Here is a 26,373-nt window from a genome sequence, read left to right on the forward strand (position 1 = left end):
ATGGAAATGCTCCCATAGAGATGTCCTCGCTCAGAACACCACCCTTAAAATCAGAGGGAGACTCCCCTCTCCTTGAATGAGGTTGGCAAGCCCTGCCCCCAAAGGGGGTGGAGGTAGAGAAAGAATACGTCCACAACTCGCACGTCTGCCTGAGTGCAGATTGGCAAGTGGCATAGGCGCGCAGACCTCTGTCATTTATTTATTTTTCTTTCCACTGGGTGCGCTGTCCCTTTAAATGGGGACGCTGGTGCTGGCTCCGTAACACCGGAGCCGGCAGCTTGTTGATTTCAGAGCTGGTGAATTTCACATTGTTTCCACTTCACTTTCCTCGCTCCGAGGGAGGCTCCAGTTGGCTCTACGACCGCTGTCGCTGCTGCCAGCGAGGGCCAGGGGAGGGCAGGGACCTGCAGCATCCGGGCCGGCGTGGGGCCGCTGGGAAGGGTGTCGGGGCCCCACACGCACCCTCGCTGCAGTCAGCTGCTGCCGAAGCCGGGACTGCCAGCCTAGACGCCCGCCGGCCAGCCCGCCCACGGGCCGGGGCCGCAGCCAGGGAGCCGGCGAGGGGAGGAGGCCCGGGGGGGCGGGGGGGGGGGCGGGGGGGGGTGCTGCCGCCGCCGCGGAGCTGCTACTCGGCGCGTTTTGCATGAAGATGGCGGCTCCCACCGCCAGCAAGGCAGCCTCCCTGGGCTGTAACAACAAGCCCACGTTCCCGGAGCTGGATTTCAGGTCAGGAGCTCGGGTGGAGGAATTGAACAAACTCATCCAAGAATTCACGAAGCACGACCAGCGGGAATACGACGACCAGAGAGCGCTGGAGATTCACACAGCCAAGGATTTCATCTTTTCCATGCTGGGTAAGGAGGGAAAAGGGGGAGGTGTGTGTGTGTGTGTGTGTGTGTGTGGTGGGAAGCGTGGTAGAGAACCCATTCCCCCCTTCTCGTGCTCTCTTTCCTTCTTGGTTTCCTTCCCGGAGCCGGGTGTCTGTGGTAGAACCCATCCCTGTTCCGCCTCTTCCCTTCTTTCTCCGCCGCAAGCCGAGCTCCCTTCCCTAGTATACTTTGCGCCGGCTCCCCTTTTACCCCCGTTCGCTGGCTCTTTTGTTAATTTCTCACCGCCCGGGGGGCTTGTAAGCCGGTGAAGTGTTCGTGGTGAAACATCTCACTGTTGGAGGGAAGCCCCTGGAAGCTGCGCGGTTCAGGTGAGACCCGGAGGCGCCTTTCGATGAAGGGATTTGGCTCCGGAGGTTCGGACCTGCGCCTTCCGATGAACGCCGAGTCTCGGGTCCCGTCTTGAGCTTGGGGCGCGAAGACAGCTCGGGGCTCTGGCTCCGCGCCCGAGCGACAAGTTGCTTCTCTAGTCTTGCGGCGCGGCGCTGTCATGCCAAGCCCCCGGTGACCAAACTTGTTGGGTGTTCCCTAGTAACCCGCTCAAGTAGGCTGGGCGCCCGGAGTTCCTGCAACTTTGATTTGCAAATCGACTTCCCTTTGAAGCGCTCGGAAGCATTTCCTGTGCTTCTCCAGGGCTCTTGCTGAGCTCAGAATTTCTAATTCCAACCTCGAAAGTGACCAGGCTCAGAGCTCGGACCCCAAGAAGCGCCAGCCCCCTCCTCTTTGTTTTTGCGCCGGTCGGCGAGGCGCCTTGAGTTTCGAACCCCGGAGACGCAGGGGGATAGAATAATGCCGCCACTCCCACCCCCAAGCCCGGCACCTACAGGTCCTTCAACAGATTGTCGGATGGTGTGTAAAGGAAAATAATTAAGCAGACCTGGAGACCAAATCCCTCAAGTGTCCTGTTGTTAGAATGATTGCTACTGGGATGTAGAAATGAGTGTCCGCTGCTGGGAGCCTCCCTCCCACGTAGCTTGCGGCTCCACCAGTGAAACCCTGGAGGCATGCAGTACGTGGCCTGGCCGTTAACGTTGCGCAGAACGGGGATTCGAGTGTAGGGCTGTCCTAACACGGTGCTCTGTACCCTCTACAAATCCATACTCAGCCAGTTTTCCAGGTCGTGGAAATTTTTTTTGAAAAAGGGCTTTGACCCCAGAGAAAGACAATTTTTCGCCTTCCTGCTACCTTTTACTTGGATTTTAGCCGGCTGTCGGTTGTTGCTGGTTCTGTCGTTAGAGTACCCTCTTTCCTCTCGGTTTTCTTCCTCCCCGAAGCCCAACTCCAAGTCGGGGGTTTTACAGATTGAACGTTTGGGGCCGGTAATAGTAATGCTTTGGGAAGTTGGAGAAAGTATATGAAAACTTGGGGCTGGATTTTAGGTTTTGCTCCACACTGCCCAAGTGTGTCCTAAATTCTATATGGCGTTGAAAAGCTCTCTATTGAGCTACTCGACCACTGAACTGTCTGTATGAATTAAATACATTTCTTTCTTTCTTTTTCTTTTTCTTTCTTTCTTTCTTTCTTTCTTTCTTTCTTTTTTTTTTTTTTTACAACTCCTTAACCTGGTGGGAATGAGCTTCCAGATCTGAAAACCAGTACGGTGATTGTCAGGAGGGTGGGGATACACAGAGAAGGCTCAGGGCAGTGATTTCAGTTGCTTAATCATGGCCTTTCTCTTTGACATAAATAATGGAAGCCTGCCATTGTGTTGTTACAGCCCCCGCATCAGTTCTGATGTCTCCTGCTCTAGGTGGTTTTCTAGAGAAAGGTGCTGGGTCACCATCACTTAGGAAAATCGTGAAACAGAAAATGGGAGGGGAGAGGCGGGGGGGGGGGTGTCAGTTTAAATACCCCGCTCATTAGGAACTTGTATGCTAACCCCATGGTTGAGACACAGATTTAGCAAAACCTTCCTCCACACATGAAGGGTGAATTATTCCAGGGTGCTTAATGTATACCTACATTTAATGTCACCAGAGGCATTGTGTTGACAGGTAAGCTAAATTACCTTCTATTCCTTTTTATCTGGTTGACCTTGCAAGAGAAGTCTTTCTTGCCCCCCCCTGGGAATTTGATAATTCCACCTGCAGGAGAGAAAATTCAGGAGAGTGTCATTTAAGCCTTTTGCCCCTCTGGACGCTAGAAGGCAGATGGCAAAATGTGCTTGCCTGTGTGTGGTGCTGCATTCATTTGTGAGTTCCCTGCTTTCCTTTAATGAGGTGCTGGCTGCTCTAGACAAGTGAAGGTTTGGCGACAGCCAGGGTCCCCGTGTGGTTGGCGACAGCCAGGGTCCCCGTGTGGATTTACTTTTTCTAAAGCGGATTTTCGCTTGGCTTAAAAAACAAAATCTCTTTTTGTGCACTTTGTTTCACTTGCCACAGCCTTGAGTCTTTCATGAATATGCAAATGAGGTGTCTTAATGACCCTCAGCTTGTTAAGGTGTCACTGGGGTGGCACCAGGCCCTCATTTCTGGGAGTTTTTTTGTGGGGGGGCACAACTCATCTTGGCTTTGTTCTGCCTCTGTCTGAACTGTGTGTACCTGAGGATTGTCAGCAGCTTAAAAACATTATCCCCTCAGACAGAGTGAAATGGTAGAGGAATGTGGTGCAAGCCACTTTAATGGAGCTGTGGATAACCCTACCTCTGTTTTTAGGCAGCTGGGGTGATGGGGAGCAGCCACTCTCTCTGTATAAAATTGTCAGTCTGGACCCAAGGCCCCTTCTCAGGCCCTTTTTGTATGGTCTACTTTGGAGGCTACTTTATGCAGAAGAGTATAAAGTGGTGGTAGACAGTTGTCATCATCAGTGGACCTGTCAGCCCCAAGAAAGTCCATTGTCCTATCAAAGCAGGGTTCTTAATAGGCTGTGGAGTTGGTCTGAGCCTGTTGGTGGTCACTGCGGTCTCTGTGATCTGTCCTGACATTTTGTGTTTGTACAGACATTCTCATTCCTTTGAGGCAGATGTTGGCTGGAAACATCTAGACTCACTCTTTATTGCTCTACACCTTGGTCTTTTAGGAGACTGATTGCTGTTATTATCTAGTTAATATTTGAGAGCCCAGATTGTGTGAGAGGCTGGCAGTGCATAATAAACACCATTTATCAAAATTCAGGGAAATTGCCAGAGTTCATTAATGTTTTAATAATATTTGGTATTTGCATAATGTCTCTGCCAGCTCTTTTGTTATCTTCATTCCCTGGCGAGGTTGGATGGAGACTGGTTGTGTCCCCATTGAACAGATGTGGAACAGGGGCTATGCAGAAGCTGTAGAAGCCAGGAAGGAGACAAGCAGTCACTTACCCTACAGTCCAAATGGTAGATCATGGCATAGTTATTAGGACAGCTCTCATTCACTGATTGCCTTTTCAGTGACAGGAACTTTGCATGGTCTTAGGAGTAGGTATTGCTTTCCCATTACACAGATGAGGATATTGAAATTTCCTGGGGTTAAGACCCATCCAGGGTCTTAGGGCCAATAAATGGTACAGAGGTTGCTCAAACTCACAACACCCTGCCTCTAAGACATGTTCCTCTTATCCTACTTGAGAAACTATTAAGAATAAAGGAGGGGGAGACCAACCATGAGAGACTATGGACTCTGAGAAACAAACTGAGGGTTCTAGAGGGGAAGGGGTGGAGGGATGGACTAGCCTGGTGATGGGTATTAAAGAGGGCACATATTGAATGGAGCACTGGGTGTTATACGCAAACAGTGAATCATGGAACCCTACATCAAAAACTAATGATGTAATATACGGTGATTAACATAACATCATAATAATAAAAAAGAATAAATGCATTAAGTCCAGAGGATGGGCTTTGTTTAAAAAAATTGCTACCTCTTTCAGGATTTTGTTTCTGATTTCAGCTATCAGTGTTAGAGTGATCCAAGCAGCATCTGAGCTGATTTCTGGAACAGTCCGAGTTCAAGTATTTTATTCCATAATAAAATCACTTGTTTGAATTTCTGGTTGAGAAAATGGTCATTCTAATAAAATGTGGAAATCTTGTAGGTCTAGTCCTAGTCTGCCTCTTTGCTAGCTGGGTGGTCTTAGTTTTTTCATCTATTGAACATGGGTAACTTTGTAAACTGAAAAGGATGTATACGTGATTTTATTATTTATTTAAAGAAATGGGCATTATTAGAAAATCTAGTGAACTTAGGCTGGGATCATTTCTGTAGGTCGGCATCAGAAAGAACTAGGGAGTACCACTAGAGGCAGCCTAGGAGAATATAGGCTCTGGCTGTAGAAGGCATGACGAATTCTACCTTGCACTGCCGTTTGTTAAGCTGCTACTATGCTCTGGCCATTGTGCTAACCACTTTGCATAAATCCATCAGCTTATGTCATTTTCTTCCAAAACTTTGTGTGGATAAATATTCTCATGCCTCTGCATTCAACAAATACTTACTGAATGTTATACTGCCTGCCAAACAGGATGCAGGGTCCCGAGGATCGCATAGTGAGTGGAAACTTGGAGAAATTCATATAGGCCCTTGGAGACCCCTCTCTCTTCTCCTTTGCCCAGAGCCTTCACGAAAGTAGTTTGCTAGCTCCTGTGTCCTCTTAGGTCCTTAAATACATTGTAGCCACCTCAGAATCCTACCGTGTGGTGCTTCCAGACCTACTGTGTTTTTAGGCACTTTCTATGTCTTCACAGTAGACCATTTTGAGGCCCGGCCTTTCCAGTGTTTGAATGACATTTTTCTCTTAATGAATTTATCTAGCAATGTTTATTGAGGGACTTTATTCTGTCATTGCCTCGTGGGCCTCCAAGTCTTGGTTAAGTCCCTTAGAGTTGTAGTCACTAATGTGATGTATCTGGATAACGGGCAAGATCATATTTGAAGTCTACTCCAGTGCTGAAAGTATTATGTGTCTAGGGCTGGGAGAGCCCTCTGAATATTTATTTTTGCTGCTGGTTCAGTTGGTTTTAGTGCTTCCTCGGTGGCTCTGGGCATTGCTGACCTTCATCCTTGACAGAAGAGTTCTAGAACTGTGGATGATTCTGGGTCTTCCCACAATGCCTTGTTCGCTGCCCATTGGATAATGCATTGCTCATGATTAGACTGGGTCCCTTTTGCTTACACAGAAATACTGGATTCTCTCTTGTCAAACTGAGAACTTGTCATTGAATACTAGCTCTTTAGACTCTCCTGCAGCTCTTTTTTTTTTTTTTTAAACAATTTCCAATCTCTGATCCCCTTTCAGACCTTTTGAATCAGAATCCCTGGAGTTCCCCAAATGGTCTGATCAGCACTCTGATATCCTCTCCTGGGTTAGGCCTGATGTCGTGCATTTCCCATCCAACAGAACTGCTCCTATGCAATGGGTATGATCCCAGGCTGAGCCTAATGAGTCTGTATGGCTGCTAGTTCTTGGAAAATGGAGTCCTTCCACCTGGGACAGAGTCAGGGAGGCATGGAGACTGCGCCAGAGGTTGTCATAGGGCTTTACAACATTATATCATTTAATTGTCACCATAGCCCTTGGAAAAAGAACTACAGGGCAAAATCAGTAACTTCCCAAGTGTACCAACAGGGAGGTGGCACAGCCGGGACTTAACCGGGGTCGGGCTGATGAAACCCTTGCTTTTGAAAAAGATACTCTGCTGTCAGGAGTGGGAGGAGACCTGGATTCTAGCCCCCACTCTTCCGGTTATTTGCTGTGTGACTTTGGGCAGGTCACTTAGATTCTGAACCTCAATTTCTAAATATGTATGTTGGGGTGAATAATTATAGCTACCTCATGTGTTTGGGTGCATTCAGTTCTGAATCTGAAAACCCTTGAGCAGGACAAATGAAGGACCTGTCTGAATTCTAGTACCAGCTCTTTTGTACTGTGTGGGATGTGTGTTACCCGGACTGCGTCTCCTAGCCTCTTTGGAACTTCTTCTTGTCCATTTTCCAATTATAGAAAATACAAAGAATAAAGCAAAATCATTCCCCCATTCCACTCACTATTAATATTTTGACATACGTTTTTTTCCCTAGACATCTGTGTTTATACACACACGTATACCCACTCATACTTACGTGCACACAGTTTTACATAATATGGATGCATGATTTCTCTTGATAAATTTATCAATATGCTGTCATCTCCCACACTTTAGAAAAAGGAGTACTAACCTAAAACAAATGTTCTTCTAGCTTCTTTCATTCATCTTTTATCCCAAAAGAAGATACTGCTCGAGAATTTAGGGCACATTCTCTGATTTAATCATTGAGGGTGTTGAACCTTGACATTGTTGACTTGTGAGGGTTTTACCCGCCTTCCAGGACCATCTCCTAGCTGTATCTTTGCATGCTGTGGATGGTCACAGAATATACCCATACTTCTCACTTCCTTCCTTTGCTTGGACTGTTTTCTCTGTGAGGATTTCTTAACTTAGGTCCATGGAAATAATAACATGGAGTGTATGAACTTGAATGGGGAAAATTACGGCTTTATTTGTATTAATCCCTAACTGAAATATAGCATTTTTCTTCCATTATAAAAGTAAGTAATAAGTCACAGTAGTATTAGCAGGACCTATGTTTTCTCCTTCTCTTGCCACTAGAAATCAGATATTTTCATTTCACATTATAATCGTTGCAGATATCTCAAAAAGTTGTTTACTTCTGCTGTGAAATGATGGTGTCTCTTAGATTTGCTGCTAGATTTCATGTAATGCAGTAGTCAAGAATCACATGTATTCGATCACAAATTTATTTTTTAAATGTATGGTTTTGCTTTAATATTGATTTTCTTTAAAGTCCTGTGTATTTTTATCATTTTCATAGGCTTCACCAGCCTGTCAAGATAATGTATGTCACAGAGACTGTTAAAGAGTTTTAGCTTCTAAGCAATGAAACCTTAACCTCTGCTTCCTTTGCCTCTTTCAGCTCCAACTCCCAACGCCGTTTGACTCATGAAGCTTTCCTCTAACTCTCCAAGGAGAAAAAAAGCTTACCTTGCCTCTGTGTTCTCCTAACACCTGGTCCCGCTTTTATAGCCCTTAGCACATGCTTCCCCATGCTAGGTTAAAGAATCCAAGGCTTATTTATCTTTGCAGCCCTCAGTGGGGTACACAGTAGGTGCTCACCAGAGAGTAAAATGATTTGATTCACTCTGAAAGAGCCTTTCTGTATGAAGCTGCTTATTTCAGCCTCAATTTCAGGAGTGAGCACCTTTCTGACATTGTCTGTAAGAATTTTCCCTTCTGGAATGCCATGCTAAGTAGGGCTTTTCTGGAGTCAAGAAAATCTTGATCTGATCTTTTTATTTGGTAGCGGAGTTTTTTCTCGATTCCAAGAATAATAACCTTAAGACTTACTGTAGGGCAATTTAAGAAATGTGCCAGCTGATTGCTGTAGCTTTTTGACTAAAAACAGCAAACAGTGAGTTGTGGGAATGTCCCCTTTCCTGTAGATCCTGACTTTTCTTCCACGGCTAACAGGGGTCCTCGTGGAACTCCTGCGTGGAAGTTCTGCTTTTGGGGCTTTACAAAATGCAAAGAGGGCACAAGTCATCTTTCCCACGGAGGTGTTTCATAGGCGTATCAGCCAACCTCCAAGTTTCCAGATGCCTGCTCTGGAACCCGAATTCTAGCAATTCTTTATTATAAACTGCTATTCTTTAACATCTGTAATGGTAAGTTACCTTTGTGCAGTGCTTTATAGATTATAATACACATTCACATTTGATGTGGAATGGTATTATTCTCTGAACAGGCCTTTGGGAAAGGTTCTGTAGGTACTCTTAACCCCCGTTCACCAATGGGGGTGCTGAGATTCTGGGAGGAGTTGGAGGTCATGGAGTACGTTGTTGTAGAGTAAGACTCAACCCAGCTCTCCAGTGTCTTCTGCTGCAGCACATGGTCCGCAAAGAACCTGCGGGCTTTTCCACCTTTGGACATCTTCCATGCGTTGCTGGGGTGAATCTGTATTCCCAGACAAGGGCAAGGGTAGCAGTTTTCATTCCCCTCTGGGCTTTACTGCTCTCCCCTTGGGCCGAGGATAGCTAGTGAGCGAGGCTGGCTGAGATTGGAATGGGTAAGTACATGCCCCATAGGTCTGCATTCTCCAGGTCTGATTGTTAGGCCTTGCCCAACTGGTTCTTAGGGTCTGTGATGGTGTTCACAATGGACCTGGGTGAGTACTTGCCGCTGTGTGATCTCTTTAAGGACATTCGTAATTATGCTGTTATGTGAGGCCTTTCTCTAGGAAAGAGCTACCTGGTTTTTTGTTCACTTAAGTGTCTTTTCATAAATGCCCTCTGCACAAGATAAAGGGACAGATGACTAGGTACAGTGCTGCTACGAACAAAGCTAGAACAGGGAGCTGTTGTTCAGTTTGTTTATTTGTCATATTTTTCCCTCAACACAGGAAGACATGATTAGTGTTGGTGAGTTGAGTCAGTAATGGGAGGTGGTATAAGTTTTGTTTTGGTTTTTGTTTCTCCTAACTAGTGTTTGCGTATCTACAATGTGTGTAGAATTGTGTAAGCATTCATTCATGAATTCATACAACATAGTCGGGAGTGTCTGCCATGTACTAGTGTTCATTACTGCACCGTGTAAGTGCACAGAGTGCTGAATGAGAGAAGCAAGGTCACTGCCTCCACGGGACTCATGTTCTCTGGGGGGATTCAACAAGATTTCAGTATGCAAATAAGCAGGGACGCACGCTATTAAAGAAGCACAGAAAGTTATGATAGAGGGTGTTAACTGGGTAGGCTTTTGAAATGGGAAGCAGAGACATTTGGAATGGGAAGATGAGAAGGAGCCAACCATCTGAAACGAAGACTAAGTAAATTCGGAGTATTCTAGGTAGACAGAACAGCATGTGCAGAGACCCTTCGGTGGGGGTAAATTTGAAAGCTGCTTAAATTATAGCCAGTCTGACTTGGCCTCTCCAAGAAGGAGTGGTCTATGCGCAGATTTCAGCCTAAGGTGGGAGGAATGAGCCTGCCTGCCTTGGACTATAGGGAGCTTCCTGCAGGTAGAAGTTTTCCAGGTGGACCCACCCTTTGGCGAGGCGCTTGCTCACAGTATTCAGGGGTTAGGGGGCGGGGGACAATGTAGAAAGGTTGGATTACAGGTCCTCAAAAGGCCCTTTGTAGTCTTGTGATTCTCTGATTTCACCCTTGATAGCCCGAGGCTGAAAACAGTAAGGCCTATATTGGATGATTTATGGGTCAAACTGCAGTTTTCATGGGATAATAAAAATAAGGCTTTACTTGTATCTAGTCCTGCATGGTCTACAAAATACTTCCAGATGCATAATCTCATTTTGACTGCTCACAACAACCCTCTGAAGTAGGTGTTGTTTTTGTCTCTCACATAGCAAGAAACCCGAGGTCAAGAGAAGTTAAGTAACTCACAGTCACTATGAGGTTGAGGTGGGATCCAACTCAGTGAGGCTTACCCCAGAGTCTCTGTATTATGCTAATTCTAAAAACCTTGTTCCCTGCCCCACCCCACTGTGTCCCAGGGTGTGGAGGCAGAGGATTTCTGGTCCAGAGAGAGGCCCTGAGGGTCAGGAGGAGGAACCAGCCAACAGACTGCAAGTCTGCACGTGCCTGGTACCGATATTCAACTTGTAAGCACTTTCTAGGCTGCTTCAAGATCACCCTTTTAGCGGCCGCAGCTGTTCTTAATAGCAGCTGCTTGTGTAGAGTGTGTTGTGATTAATAAAGGAAACTCAACAGTTTGTTCTTTCAACTGTGCCCTTGGTGTGTGCAGCCTGCTCCCAAGATGGGCTTTGTTTGGGATTGGGAACAGCGCAGTCCTGCTTGTGCACCGTGCAGGGGGACCCCTCACCCTGCTGTCAGGAGGGGCGGTCCCTCGAGATCAGGGCTGGTGAGCCAAAGGCCCACCAGGGACCGGGCAGTAAGGACAGCAAGTAGTGGCAGCTCGAGAAATGCCAGCTGGTCCTTGGTGGCCGAATCAGAGATACCGGGTTGTGGGCGGTACATCGGGGGGGGGTTGCCATCACTCTCCCCTCTTGTCTAAAGGGGGGGCACTGCGCTGCCATGCTTCCCCAGCTTTATGGTGCATCAGCCCCCTGCTTGTTAAAGCGGATTGCCCGCCCTGCTCCCAGAGCTTCTCCTTCAGTAGGTCTGGGGTCCAGCCTGAGAATTGGCATTCCTACTGAGTTTCCAGGGGATGCCACTGCTGCTGGTCCAGAGCCCACACTCGAAGAACCACTGCTGAGAAGGTAGGGCTGATCGGACTTTGGAGGTTTTAAGGGACCTGATGGATCTGGATTGTTCCATGAACTCTTGGTTTTTGAATATTGAGACTAAAATCAAATATTAAAAGAACATCATGTGGTTTAAAACGGGAGGTCACGTAGCACACTGTGGCTGCTGGTGTATCCCCTCTGATCTGAATACTTTCAGAGAAATCTTTGTGCTATCTGCTCTGGAAACTGAGGCCCAGGGAGGGGCAGTAGTTCATCGATAGCATACAGTTAGTTTGGGGGCAGAATCATGACTAGACGGCAGGTGTTCTGTCTGCTTGCCAAATGTGTGTGTGTCGGTGTTAGTCCTAGCATACTGTATATGCTAATATACCAAATAAATTCTCCCTTCAAATGGAAAAACTATCTACATAACTTTGAAAATAATCACACTGAAATAATTTTTTACCATGCTCCAGGCACAGTTCCAAATACCTTATATTTTGTGTAAGTTGACTAAATTAGTCCTCACCACAATCCTATGAAGAAAGGTTATTCTTCCTATTCTTATTTTCTGATGAGCCTTCCAAAGCACAGAGAGGTTAGATAGTTACCCAATGTCCCAGAGTTACCAGTAGAGTGGGGATTTGAACCCCAGAGATCTAGTTTCAGGCAGAAAGCAGCAAATAATCACGAACTTTCTTTTGTATCTCATTAAACAAACAAACAAAAAACCCTTTCCTCCTGCGAAATGGAAATCATTGATGGAATATTAGTTTTAATTAATGCTGCTAGGAAACTTGGAAATTAGCTGGCTCAAGTTCCTCCCTCCTCCATTTTACAGAAGTGTAAACTGAGGCCCAGAAAGGGGACCTAAGCGTCGTGAACACTGATTTTACTTTTGGGCAGAGTGGAGGTTAGGTAAGTGTCCAGCAAGTGATTGCTTCCTGAGAAATGTGCTTACCCCTGAGACGGGTCACTCAGTAGCCTCTGCTCGCCCGGAAGGAAGAGTCTGCCTGGGTTTGAAGGGAGGGCAAGTCACCGACGAGGGGCTGTGCTTCAAGGTAGGGAACATTCCCCCTTGCTCCGGAGCCACCTTGCATCATTTGCACTTCTGTTAATTGCCATTAGATGAGGGGCGCTAAATAAATAACCTCATGGGCACAGCGTATTTCTGGTCTGTCGTGTTTGCCTTTGTCTTTTGATTGTTCCTTGTCTCTTTCTGTCTGGTTTCTTTCCTGTGGAGTGTGTCCTTTTCTTACACCTGTGCTGTTTCCACAGCTTTCAGCATCATGATGAACATTGTCCTCTCTGAACGCTCTGTATGTGTGGTAAGGAAGGGGCTGGCTGGGTGGATGCAGGACTCTGGGTCAGCCTGTTGTTGGGAGGAGGTGAAGCTCCAGGGGCTAGGACGCCTTCTCTGGGCCTGAAGGAGAACGACCACTACCGTCCCCTGTCTGCTGCTGGGCTGAGGGCTCAGAGCCTTAGGAGGATTTAGAGAGTTGTAATAGGATTCAAAGAATTATAGAGGAGTTAAGCCAGTGGGGATCTTCCTGAGATCAGTTCATCCAACCCAGCGTTTTGCCGGTGAAGAAATTTAACCCCATGGTGGACAGTGATTGGCTCAAGGTCAAAGTAGTGGTGGTTGGGAAATATGCTCCAGCTGTTGGTCAGGGATTGTTCCAAGTGCTTTAAAATCATTAACCCATTGAATCCTCACAGCGATCTTGTGATGAGGGTATTGTTACCATCCTGTTTCCTGATAAAGAAACTATAGCGGGTAAGTCACTTGCTGGAGCTGGCAATGGGGGCGCCATTCCAACTCAGGAGTTCTGCCTCTTCCCCCCTTGCACCTTTCCAAAAGTCAAGAAGCATTACTTTCCCGCTCTGTGTTGATTGCTGGCATCGAAACGTGAGGTGGTGCTGAGCACTGAGGGGAGGCTGGAAGGAAGGGAAGAGTGGGCAGGGTAGAGAAGATTGTGATTGTGCTTCCCTGCAAGCAGTGGCTCATACGGTTCTTCAGGTTCCTGGTCCAGAGCCTTGTCATTCCATCATTTAGCCTTCCTTGGCAGCACTCAGGACAACATTCTTCTGATACTTGTGGTTTATGTTTATTGAAAGTCCTTTGTATTAAATCTCATCTTACCCACAGTCTCATTTTGAAAGAAGGAAGGTGTGTCCCAGCTAAGTGATTGATTTTAAAGCTGTATAAAGGTCAACTAGGCCCTTGATACTCAATAAATTAGGGCAGTTTTATGAAGGCTTTTTCCTCTCTGTCTTCTGATTCCACCCCCCTCCCCAGTGGGTTTCGTTCCAGATTTAGAACATTTAATTAGGACGTAGTTAATGTAGCCTGTCGTTGTGGGGAGAATGGGGAGCAGATCTTTTTTTCAGTGAAAGGCGGATGCCAAATGTACTTTCGACAAAGTTACTTTGAAATAAAAATTTGTAAATTGAGTTGGGTTTTATGTGCATCTGCCTCTTTAGTGTTGTGACTCTTTTTGAAAAGTGAGTAATTACTTGTTAAAGTAAATAACCCTGTCCAGTTTCCCTGCTCTGTAAGGGCAGATGCTTGTTCATTGACTTGTCTTCAGCATGGGCATCGTGCTGCAAAGCCAGTCGTCGGGATGAAACAACTTCTTGAGATCCTAGTGCTCATGATACAGAAGATTGGAATTGGAATCCTCAGAGAAGCCTCATTTCCAACCTACTGACTCATGGTTTTCCCCGCGATAAAAGTTTTGGTGGGAATGGAAGCATCCTGGTTTGGTGAACCCATCTGCACAATGTAGCAACTCATGGGAGAGGATTTTTTTATCATCCCTAATTCTTGGGGAAGAGAGGACTGATGGGAAACGATTTTACTCAGTATTTTTGTCATTCAAGACCAACTGACCCCTGTTCCTATCCTCTGGATCTCATTCTCGCTGTGGACTACCTCAGCCCTCTGCCCCAGGGATTATTTCTGCCCCCTTCGACTGCAGTTTCTCCTTCTGAGACATTCATGCATGCATTCTCTTATTTTTTCACCAGAGATCTTGGAGGACCTCTACAACAGGTCCTCCGCGAGGCAGTAGAACTACAACGCAGAACAAACCTTCATGTTGTTGACACAAGTCTTAGGAGGAGATGGACGATGAGAAAACCCATAGAGATTGGGACCAAAGCCCTGAAGGAAAAACCCAAACAAAGCAGAACATGTTGCTGTGATTTGTCATTCCCTCTCCAGTTTGACATGGTTGGCCGTGCTCCCCTGAACTCTCCTCCCGTGGCTTCTGTGGCAACATACTCTTGGTTTTCTCCTTCTTCTCAGTTTTCCAGGGGAAGGACAGACTTGAATTCTTTTGTCTAACCCTTGGTGACTGTTTCTGTCTCTTCTTCCTTCACTGGCGCTGAGCTGTCTTACAGTGCTATTTTTTGTCTCTGCGGCTGCCTGTCCCAGCCTGTAACTCTTTACTGCCTCTTTGATAGTTCCACTTGGGTGACCCCAAGGTGCCACAGATTGAGTGTTCAAAGTGAATTTATGCTCCAGAGCAGCTCCTCCTCAGTCAGCCACACTACTATTCACCCAAGTGCCCACGACAGGACCTTGGCAGTCATCCTGAGCTCCCCGCTCATCCTCCTGTCCCAGAGCAGATGAGGAACGGAGGCCTGTCAATTCTGCCTCCTTTTCTCAGGCCCCACTTCCTTCTCTCCATTCCCCTTGTCGCCACCCTAGTGGGGGCCACTACCATCTGTTTCCTGGATTACTGCGGTTAATCTTCTCATTGGGTTTTCTGTTTCCAGTCTTGCATCTTTTTAGTCCATTGTCCATGCTGAGTTATCTTTCAAATATGCCTAAATCCCCAAGGGGCAGCCTATCATTCTTCACATGAAACTCACACTCCTGTTTCACAAGGCCTTCAGAGATGCAGCTGCTCCTGTCTGGCTTCATCCCCTTCCAGTTCTACCATTTACCTCCTGTATACCTGCTGTGAGGTGGGCCCTACGGGAGGCACTGACACTACGTTCTCTCTTAAAGTAGAATCCTAAACATTCTGAGTGTGACCAGAAGGCCTCAGGGCTCTGTCTCCCATGGCCTCTTTGGCCTCATCTTTTCAGATGTCCTCACTGACTTGGTTTCAGTCCCATTGGCCTTTCAGTTCTTGGGAAATACCACATTGCCACCCACTGAGGCCCTTTGCTGGAATGTCCCATCCCGCCCACCACGTGCCCCCACAGCTCACTGACTTCTATTACCCAGAAGATCTCTGCTCCATCAACTCAGCCCTTCTTAGGGGGCCTTTCAGGCCAGCCCAGAACAAGCCAAATTCTCATAGGCGGGCATTCTACCTTCACAGGTGTCTTAGTCACACCGGTCAGCTATGAATTTGCAATTATTTGCGATGGATGTCTGACTTTTCCCACTGCCATAAGAGCTTGATGACAGTCCCTGGGGTATCTGGTTTTGTTCCTCTTTTTTTGCTTGCCTGAAATATGATTGTTCAAAAAATATTTGGGAGGGGCTCAGTAAACAGTGGCGGTGTTGGTGGCTATTTTGATTTCGTTCTAGCAGTTAGGTGGTATACAGTTCATGAGAAGTTCACGATGGCCTTGTGTGTAGTGAGTTTTGAGTATATACCTTGGTGTGGTTAGGGGGCTTTTCTTCCTTCCTTTCTTTGTCTCCCACTTCTCTGCAGCATGTAGGCATGGAATTATAAAAATGTGGACTATAGAAATTATTTAGTCTTAATCATTTCCAACTTTTTCTAAACATAAGGGTCTTTTTTTCTTTCCAGTGAAAAAAGTTATAAAGGTTTAAATGGTAGTGGTTATATTTTTACCGTCAGTTCGTTGGGGAAAAATGAGTAGTTATGCAAAGCTACAGTGGAGCTAGATTAACCATGCAAACAATTTTGAGCTTTTTTGTAATAGCATCTACATGTATTTGAAAAATAGTGTGTACGCATTAAAGCGAATGCTTCGTGGGCATATGGATTTATAGCACCAATAACTCTATTCTTCTGTGATCTCTCAGGAACTCGCATCCAGTCTGACTCTTTATTTTACATTTGCGTCAGATTTAGAACTGGTTACCAGTGAGCTCAGTTTTCTCTGTATGTGTGTTTAATTCGACCAGTGTAGTGTTTTTACAAATTTAGAGCAAACATTTAAAAAGCTGGGAGATTTTTCACAAAATCAGATTTCCAACTTGAAAAATTAGAGGGCCTGGGCCCTATTTCCTGTATGGCCATAATCATCTGGTACTGAACAGTAAGTGCCTCCTTAAAAGTGCTACATTTTCTTCTGTTTGTCATGGTGCTCACTTCTCTCTGTTGTTGTATAGCGACTGGCGAGTAGAATGGGACCTAGAAACCTGGTGACTTCACCCCTAGGTGAAGAAGGCCTCCTGACCATCTGTGCAGAGGCCTGTGATCAGGAAGAACCCCGGGCCTGGAGTCAGCAAACCTGGGTCTTTGTCCTGTTGCTGTTACTGACTAGCGTGCTGACCTTGAATAAGATAGGCAATCTCTCCAAGACTCAGTTTTGTCATCTGTCACCAACTTAATACCTCCTGGACCCCACAGAGTTGTGTGGTCTATTCGTACAATGGGACATGTTTGCTATGGACTCCCCCATCTTCTCTTTCCTTGTTTCTGTCTCTCTCTCTCACGGAGGGATCTATCATTTATTGTTGTACCTTGATGTTCATTTGAGGAATGCTAGAAGGGAGCTGTGCGTTCAACCATTTTTTACTCCTGTCCTGTCTGGAGCAACTCTACTCCTTTCATCCCATGTCCTCTGCTCCTGTGGGGAGGAAAGGGGGTCCCCACAGCCATAAGTAAGCTCCAGCAGTGACACAGAAGACACCCCAAAGTTGAACTCCAAATAGCAAAGAATTGTAGTTGCCTTATTGCCTCTTGAGATACTCAGTAACTAGCCACCTGTGGCATTGCTAATAACTATCAAACCCTAACAGGATACCAGGCTGGCATGGAGGATTTAGTTTTCAGTGACATTGTCCTTGTAGGCAAAATTTGTGGTTCTGTGTTAAATTGTACTGTTTGAAAGGAGCAATACCAGTGCTTTTGTCCTTCTGGATCTTCAAGGGATGGTAGGCATCAGTGCCACAGAAGAGGAAATAAACAGGAGTGTCAGCCTCTGGGATTACATGAAGCAGGGTGATATGGTGGAAAGAAAGAATGTTGTCTTGGGAGTCGGGCGAATCTCAGTCTGTTACAGGATAGCTGTGTGATCTTGGGCAAACTGTCCTTCCTGAGCCTGTTTCTTTGTTAATAAAACGGGGATGAAAGAACATGTTTCATCTTTTAATTTTATGCAGGCCCACCTTGGAGATATTGCAGGTTCAGTTCTAGACTATTGTAATAAGGTGAGTATCACAGTAAAGCAAGTTAAATGAATTCTTTGGTTTCCCAGTGCTTATAACATTATGTTTACACTATACTACAGTCCAAGTGTGCAGTTAAGCATTATTTCTAAAAACACAATGCACACACCTTAGTTAAAAAATACCTCATTGCTAAAAAACGCTACCCATCATCCGAGCTTTCAGCGAGTGGAGTTAACCGATCACACGTCATCATAACAAAGATAGTGATAAGGAAAAAGTTTGAAATACTGCAAGAATTACCAAAATGTGACACAGAGACACAAAGTGAGCCGATGCTGTTGGAAACATGGCGCCCATGGATTTGCTTGATGCAGGGTTGTCACCAACTTTCAACTTGTTAAAAAAAAAAAAAGAAATATGTGCAAAGTGCAATAAAGGGGAGCACAATAAAATGTGTGCCTATACATGAAACTGTCCTTCTCATCCATTTATTTCACTGAAAATCCTTTTTTTCCCCTCCTTTAACTAGGATTAGTGGGTCAGCCTCTGAACAAGAGAAGTAGCATAAAGTTGTCTGAATAGAGGTCTAGTGTGATTCTTTGTGCAAACATTTGGGCTCCACATTGTCTTGAGTAGGTAGAATGGAACTCCTAGTCATTTTTTTTTTTTTAAAGTTTTGTAAATAAACCAAAGTAGATTTTCCAGGGAACCAAAAGAAATTTTTTCTGCCTTTAATAGTTTCCCAGACATTTCAAAAAAGCGTAGGACTGGCCAAACAGGATGCTCATTCCAGCCACTCTGTAAAGCCAGTGCACGGGGCTTCCAGGAGGGGAACAGAGGCCCCCCCCGCCCCATGCCACAATGATGGGCTGCCTGGATTCAAGTAACTGAAATAAAGTGGAGATTTTAAATTTGAAACCCATACTAATTTTCACCCAGAAGAGAGGGAGAGGGAGATAATGTAGGGGAGACCTGACTTGGTGCTGACTGGGGTATACGCTCCGAGGTGTGGGAGAATGTAGCATGCACACTCAGGAATCTGCATCAGAGTTGCAGATTGCACTAATACGTCTGAGAATTTAGGGTGGTGCTTGAGGCTGGGCACTTGCTGGTGAAATGAAGGAGGTGGGCCCTGGCCCCGAAGTTAGGGTATTAAGAAGAGACTCCTGCTCCTCCAGGTTTCTTGAGAAGTGGGGGCCATGCAGAGAGGTCCTAGCAGATCCCCCACTCACCTACCCATCACCCAGCCTCCAGGAATTGGTGACTGGTTAGTTTTGTGGAGAGTGTTGGTGAACTTGGAGTTGATGATGAGTTGGATACCAAAAAGGATCCTGGAGAGACTGAGAAAAGCTGCTGAATGTTCTCTGAGATTCAGACAGAGGAGATTTCTTACCAATGTTTTTCTTTCTTATTAATCTTACCTTTTTGTGTTGTAATTGGGTGAGAAAAACCTGGAAGGCAGTCTTTCCCTTGAGGGACAGCTGCCCTGTGAACTAGTTGTACCCCTTATCAAAAGGCTCACCCCTGTTGCTTAGGGCAGGAGAAGGAGGGGTGGGGTGCTGGGGAAGGCAGGGAAGATGGCTTCTTAAGGAATGGAGGGGTGGAGCTTCATCTCTGGTTTCAAGAATAGAAGCTTTTGGGGATGGAAGCAGAAGCTCTGGTAAGAAGCTTTTCCTCAGAAAAGAAGTGAGACTGAACTTTATGGGCCATGGGCAACAAGTTTGTAAGGCTCTGGTGGCTTTTAAATGTTCTTGGGTGTGTTGCTTCCATTACCTGTTTGTCACTCTGCTGTTACAGATAGGTAGAGATCTCTGAGGTGAGAGATGTACCTATCTTCAGCAGGAGCCAGGTGGAGGGCTGGGCATAAAGCTGGGGAGACCAGGCTCTATTCAAAAACCAGTCGGGGACAGAAGAGCCTGCGCGGGGCCCTGAGGAAGAGGCTGCTGATCCTGCCTCAGCAAGGCTAGGAATTGCTAAGGATGCTTCCCAGGTGTTTCAGGAGATGGAGGGTTGTCCTGTGATCTCACAGGCATTTGAGACCTTGCTCTCCTGCTTACTGTGTTGTCTTCAGTAAGTCACTCTCCCCTCTCCAGCACTCACTTTCCCATCTATAAACAAGGAAATTGCGTTGCCAGAGTCTATGATTTTAGGATTCCGTAAGTAGAACCATCTCTCTCGTTGATACCAAAAACTTGCATCAAATAGCAATACTTTTGAAATTCCTGGGCTAGGTGGAGGTTGGTCAGGGTAGTTGGCTTGGGGGCAGTTATTTCTCCAGGGAATGTATGGAGAGCAGTTTCTGTTCTCATTTGAGGAAGTTGTGGCGTCAGGTCACAGGACTCACGGGGAAGCCCGGATGGCCTCCTGTGGCTCCCTGAAGGGTGACTTCCTGAACTGCAGGGCAGTGTGGCCCCCGGTAGGGGTTGGTGACCTGGTTCCTGATGGCATTAGTGGTACAGAAGCTGGAAGCTGTGGGCTCCATGCATTGTGACTGCAGCGTGGAAAGGCACCAAGAAGGCAGTTTACGCTGAAGGTGATGAACAAATATCTTTGTGCAAATTAAGTAGCACGCCAAATGCGGACTTCATCTTTATCTTCTTTAAATACTTTCTGCTCATTTGCCAAGGTTCCGAGTAGTACAATTTCAAAGGTTCAGAGGTGTCTGATACAATTTCCCCCGCTCTGTACATAATTCTACGCCCATTGTGTAACTCTCTTAGAAACATTAGGGTAATTATAGCGCTACTTTCTGCTTTTCATTTGCCATAATACTAGCCCTCAGTCTTCCTGTACTGGCCATATTAATAAGTAAGGACTGAAAATTAAAAAGAATTCAGCAGCCTTCTAATTTAAGATTTTAAGATTTTTTCCAAGCCTTTCTCCCTTGCATTTACGTGCTACTTACTATTAGGTGGGGAGGCTGCTCCATGGGGGTATGGGTTAGGCATTCAGAGACACGGTTTCTAAGTGAGGGGGGGGGGGCACAGCTCTGTGAACTCGCAGTGGACATGAGGACCAGACAGCCCGCTGGGTGTGAAAGCACGTTGGAAGCTGATGTTGGGTGGACAAATGCCAAGTGTTGGGGGGTGTCCGCTAGCACGGTTCCTAAAGTGTGAGCAACAAGGGGCTTCCACTTTCTCTTGTGCTTCTGGGCGGTCTTACGTGTGTGTTTTGTGAATTGAAATTTTATACTTAATATTTGGGCTAATAATTGTGATAGTTGCTGGACACATTATCACGTACACAGTACCTGTACCCCCAAAACTCTCTGAGGTGTAATGGGTTACGTTATGTGCCTAAAGTCAGATTAAGCTGTTTGAAAATACTTCGCTAAACTTTTGGCTTGTGTTTACAACCTTTGGAAGTTTTTCTCATCTGTCACATTTGACTTTGGAAAGGCTTCCGCGACCTCTGTAACAGTAATAACAGCTGACATTTATTGCAGCCTGCCTCTGCCAGCACATTTTACAGGTGAAGAAAGCGAGGCACAGGGATGTGAAGAGCTTGTCAGAGGTTACACAGCTAATGTGGCAGGCCCATCTGAGCTATTTCTGTACTACTGGGAATAAAAGCATGCTTAAAAGCATTGACTGGATCCTCGGTGCCAGGCACCACGTTAAGTAATGCCCATTCAGAACCTCGTCTGGCGGCACACTCCCCGTGGAGGAGACCCTGGACAGTGTTCTGCAGGCGGGAAACTCCTCTCATCCTTCCTTGCCTCACAGTCCATTTGCAACATCTCCCGTTTGCTTGCTCTTCCTGATCTGGAAATGTTCCCTCTTACGGAGGCTTCTCTTCCCCTCCTAATCCAGATGTTATATGTCATCTGTCTGCAGCCTAAATTTGGTCTGTAGACCTATCGCACTTGGCCCTGGTTGTCTTAAAAACAAATACGAAATTGAGTTAGGTCTAAAAATTCATGTGACTATGGGAAAAAAATCTAGATTTAGGATTTCTTATGAAAGACTGTGTCAGTATGGGATTTGCTTATCCACCTGCCAACATCAAACTACTCCCTCTAGACTGGGAAGGGCCTCCATTTTTTTCTCCCTGTCTCCTTTCTCCACCCCCCACATAGCTATCGGACTGTGGTACCTGGGAGCGTATACGTAAGACAGAAGAAATTTAGGAAGTGTATGCTGAATTGAATTAAAGTTGGTGGCTTAAGAAATAGTCTTAGTTTGGTAATACAATATTTGCTCTTTGCAAGCTGACTTGCTTTCATGATACTTTTTGGGCAGATGGGCATATTAGACTTAATCTATTATTTAAGGGAGGAAAGAAAGGCTCTATCCCTCTGCTTGAAGGTTTATGACTCATCAAAAGCTAAAAGATGTACTTAGACCTACTCTTGATAAAATTACTTTTATTGGACTAGTCAGCATTTGGCAATATGAGGAAACTATTTTCTTTAAAACACATCGTAGACTTGATGAGTTAAATGAGATAATGTATGGGAAAGTACTTTGTATGTTATTGAGTATTAAGCCAATAAGTTATTGGAGATGTTTTGGGAGTGTTACCATCTTATCATCATTTCAAGCTTATGACAGACATTTAAATCTTTGCTCTCTGCCTCTCTGTACCTTGCTCGACAAACCATTTACCCTCTCTGAGCCTTTTTTGTAGGTATATCAAAATGTAGCTAATGTTATCTCCTAGCACCCAGGACGGTGCTTGGTATAGAGAAAGTGCTCGATATTTATGCTGGATAAGTGAATAAATAAATAAACAGGTAGATCTGGGGATTTTTGCGACCTTACTGAGCTAATGTACATAAAACATCAAGCAAAGAGTCAACATATGTTAGCTTGCAATTTTTAGTTTAGACAGTTTTCTAAAACTTTCTCCCGGACACGGACTAGGGGACAACCTATGTTCTTGGATGAAAGGACTGGAGGGCCGGCAGGTGTGCCGGCCGGCAGGTGACAGGAGGCCACAGAGCCTCAGGCTGTGTGTGAGATGCTGGATGGACAGAAGCAAACTCATACAAGTGCCAGACCTGCTCTGTTGCTCGGATCCCTGGGCCTTTCTCCATCCGGAGCGTGCTACGGGCCAATGATTAGGCAGGGGCAACGTGAGTTCAGACGCATGGAATTCTGGACCTAGAGATTAAACTATTAGAAATAACAGGTCAGATCTAGAAGGGCCCTTCTTAGTCCATCAGGCTCATCACTTTCTCGTTCCTAATGCTATGTAGAGATGTGGAAAGAGCAAAGAACAAGGACTCTGGAGTTGGATAGCCCTTGGTCTGAATCCCTGGGTTGCCTTTTCCTATCTGACTGTTGGCATGAGTCTTAACTCTCTTGACCCTCATTCACTGGAAGTTTGTGAGGCTTAAATGAAGTATAAAGCATTCTTAGCAGAATGCCTGAGATGGACTTGGTACCCAAGAAAAAGAGTGACCCTCATTGTCATGGAAAGGCAGTGGAAGTCATGGACTTCCCTCATTGTCATGGAAAGGCAGAGAGACAGGAATGGCTGGTGAAAAGCAGTGGCTATGGGTCTAGAGCTGGTGCTGGTCCTTCCCCGTGTGGGGGTGTGGTGGGGCAGGACATGTGTGTTTATTATGGCCAAGATTGAGTTGTCTTTTTTAGGGAGTGAGCTAAGACAGCATGTTTAGGAAGGCAGGACCTTACCTACCTATTGGAGATAGAATGGTACACCGAATTAATTTGAGCAGGAAGCTTCCAGAGGAACTTCAGGCAAGTTAAAAGATGATGTATTTTGTATGCCCAATAAGGTTTTAGTTTCATCTTCTACTGAGTGATGGTCTTGTTCTTTGAGATAAGGTGTTAAGAAAAGACGAAAATTATCTCTAAACATACAAGAACTTTGAGCATGTCAGCCATCATTTTCCCCCACTCAAGACAACCTTTGAATTTTTATTAATATTTTAAAAGCACCATTCTTTCTGCTCTCTCCACTGCTCTGCCTAGACGTGATATTTAGGGACTTCCGAGAGGTATATGCATCCTGTATCAGTAACCACCTGCCATGGGTAACGTGAGGGTGGCCGTTATGACTTCATGCCATATCCTCACACCATATATCATTTTTACTGAAATTCACTTGTTCCAAACGTTTTTACAAGATAACACAATCACTTGGCTTCGTGGCTGTCCGAATTTATGAGTTTGTACCCATGCAGTCAGGAAGAGGCATGGTATGCCAACTGTTAATTTTATAGGTAAAGTTTTTTTTTCTTTTTTTTAATCATTGCTTAACAAAACACACTGCATTAGACTTTTTCAGTACCCAGAAAACCATCATGCAGGAAGCTCAGGTTTACCTTTTGTCATGACAGGCCATTAGGCATTAAAAGCTAAGCCTGCTACCCTCTAAAACCCAGGCTTTCTTTAAAGGACAGGTACAAGCTCTTTGTTTATCTAGTGTCTTGAATTTTCAAGGTTCACTCAAATCACGATTTCCCCAAATCTAGGAAAATTCTTCATTCTTTTATTTCTGATGGGAATTTCCCCTGGCAAGTGTGATCTGTGAAAATAAACTACACAGTGATGAGGCTTTGTGCTCATGTGTACATTACTCTACCATTAACCGAGCTACGTTTGTATGTTTGATCCTCATACCTCTTCGGTGATGGAGGCAGGAACATTCTTTACTTATTCCAAGGAGTTGTTTTTCCAGAAGCATCAAAGGATGTCAAGAAAAGGTTGCTCTTGTTTTTGTGTATTCTGGGAATAAAGAAAAGTGAAAAGGAATGTTTTTCTGACAAGCTGTAGTTTCAGAAATCGCATTAGACATTTCTTACTTCTTAAAATCCACCCTTCACAGAAAAGACATTTCTGAAGTCAAACTTTAGATTATTTGGGTTTCTTACTGACTGAGCAGCATTTTTATTATTTTATGAAACTGAGTGCTGACTCTCTGGCTGTGGGTGATCAGGACCCGATGTCTTTTTAGAGGCGGTTTTTAGACGGTATTTAATCTTACAAATGGTAGAGTGATTTCTTAGTGTGGGTGAAAATTTTAGCATAATGTTTTACTGTCACGTTGTACATTTTATTTTTTTAGATTTTTATTTATTCACTTGAGAGAGAGAACAAGCTGGGAGAGGGGGAGAGGGAGAGGGAGAAGCAGACGCCCCTCTGAGCAAGGAGCCCAATGCGGGCCTTAATCCCAGGATTCTGGGATCATGACCTGAGCCGAAGGCAGATGCTTAGCTGACTGAGCCACCCAGGTGCCCCTGTCACGTTGTACATTTTGCAAATAATCCACAAAATACTTTTGAAGTTCTGGTAGTCTGGGTGCATAGTTTTTTGTTTCTTCATTTTGGGGGTAACAGTTTGGGTTTGGTCTTGAGCCACCCTGGAACAAGACTCTAGAAACTGTTTTTAGATGTTTTTTGTTTGTTTGTTTGTTTGATCATCCTGTGATCCACTGTAGGGCCAGATCAGGCCTGGCCTGGGCAGGAGTCTTGTAGTTTCCCTGCAGGGTGTTGTCTCAATGAAATGTTTCTGGGACTAGGCACAAACTTTGAAAAAGAATAACGCATGTTAAGTAAAAATTAGGTATTAAGTGTGAAATGAGAGATTCAGAGCCAAGAAACCGCATGGAATAGCCAATTCATTGAATTTTCTTCTCCAGGGAGCTCCAGCTGCCCAGGCCTCTGCATTCCAGGCATTCCAAGCTACTCACTGGTGTCGGTTCTCACATGCTTCCATGGCTTCATTTGTATTTTTCCTTCTTCATGTATTCTACGCACCAGTATTTTAAGGCCCAGCCTGAGAACCATCTTGGTGAAGACCTCCTTAATCCTTTTGTCAGGATTCTGCCTACTCTGGAGTGTGTGTGTGTGTGTGTGTGTGTGTGTGTATGTGTGTGTGTGTTTGAGCAGATAAATAAGTTATATTTTAATTTTTCTGCTGTTAATTTTTCCACTGGACTCTACAGTCCCGTTGTGGAAGGTGGGACTGTGGGTTTTTCTGTACCCTTCCCTGTAGCTGGTCCCTGTCCTGCCTGAGTGAACGATGAGGGAGAGGCATGGTCTGAGCTGTTCCTCTAGACTTTGGGGAGCTTGGACCTGAAGTTCACAGGGCAGAGGGCTTACTTAGTGCCTTCTCCTTTATATCACTCCTTGCTGAGTGAAGCAAGAATTAATACTTTAGGAAACATATTTGCAAAGAGGGGAGGGATTTAGAAGCTTTTATAATTAGATTTCAAAAGACAATGAGTGAAGACAAAGCATTTTAAGTGAAGTAATTCATATAAACTGCTTAGTGCTTGCCTAGCACTTAGCAAGCTCTCAACAAGTGGGAACTGTATGATCATACGGGAATGGCTTAATCATGTATCATACTGGCTGAAGGAGGGAATCCTCAATTATAATCCGCCTAGTCTAACATAATAGAGCAGTCTCTGAGGACGGAAGACTTTGGTCACGTTCACCCAATGACCATAAAACATTAGAGGAACTAATTGTATTTTGTGGACAAGATTTGTTATGAGTAGAAATTTTGTTGTTGATGTTGTTCTTCAGAGATTTGATGGTTGTTTAGGAATGTTCATGCTTAAATGGATTTTATTTCTTTATCAGATGGAATTTACTAGAGTTTCCAAGATATTATTTTGCGTTCTTAACCTTCTTAACAGTTTGTTAATGATTCCCAAGTCTTGCCTTGGCTTCTGAACTTTGACATCTAGATATGGTTGGGGGTGTGTGTGTGTGTGTGTGTGTGTGTGTGTGTGTGTGTGTGTGTGTGTGTGTTTTGTTGCTTAGTCATTACTTAAAGATTCAGGAACAAATCTATCAGGGCAGTAATCTTTCATTGTTATTTAATGAGTTTAGATGTCCAGGGCTGGCCCTGAAAAAAACCAACCTGATTGCTGGGATTCTTCTGTTTTTGTACCGTCCTCTGTTTTGGTGGTTACCACTGAATGAACAGCGATGCCTGGTGCTGGGGTACACAGGGGTGGGGAGACCTCTCTCCAGAACATGGCAGTGTTGGTGCCCTTCTAGTCCCCA

At 45.3% G+C, this 26,373-nt stretch overlaps 1 protein-coding gene across 1 annotated transcript in view; it reads left to right on the forward strand.

Annotated features, from left to right (window-relative positions):
- Positions 1 to 643: 643 nt before the first annotated feature.
- MB21D2 (Mab-21 domain containing 2) overlaps positions 644 to 26,373 on the forward strand; it is a 115,164-nt gene continuing 89,434 nt past the window's right edge. Inside the window, exon 1 of the mRNA XM_028101202.2 lies at positions 644 to 854. Coding sequence (XP_027957003.1) covers positions 644 to 854 — 211 coding nt within the window. The remainder of the gene's footprint in view (positions 855 to 26,373) is intronic.

This window comes from Eumetopias jubatus, unplaced genomic scaffold, assembly GCF_037043125.1.
Source record: "Eumetopias jubatus isolate StellerSeaLion01/CBP00866 unplaced genomic scaffold, mEumJub1_p1.0 scaffold_1, whole genome shotgun sequence".
In the NCBI taxonomy this organism is placed as follows: Eukaryota; Metazoa; Chordata; class Mammalia; order Carnivora; family Otariidae; genus Eumetopias; species Eumetopias jubatus.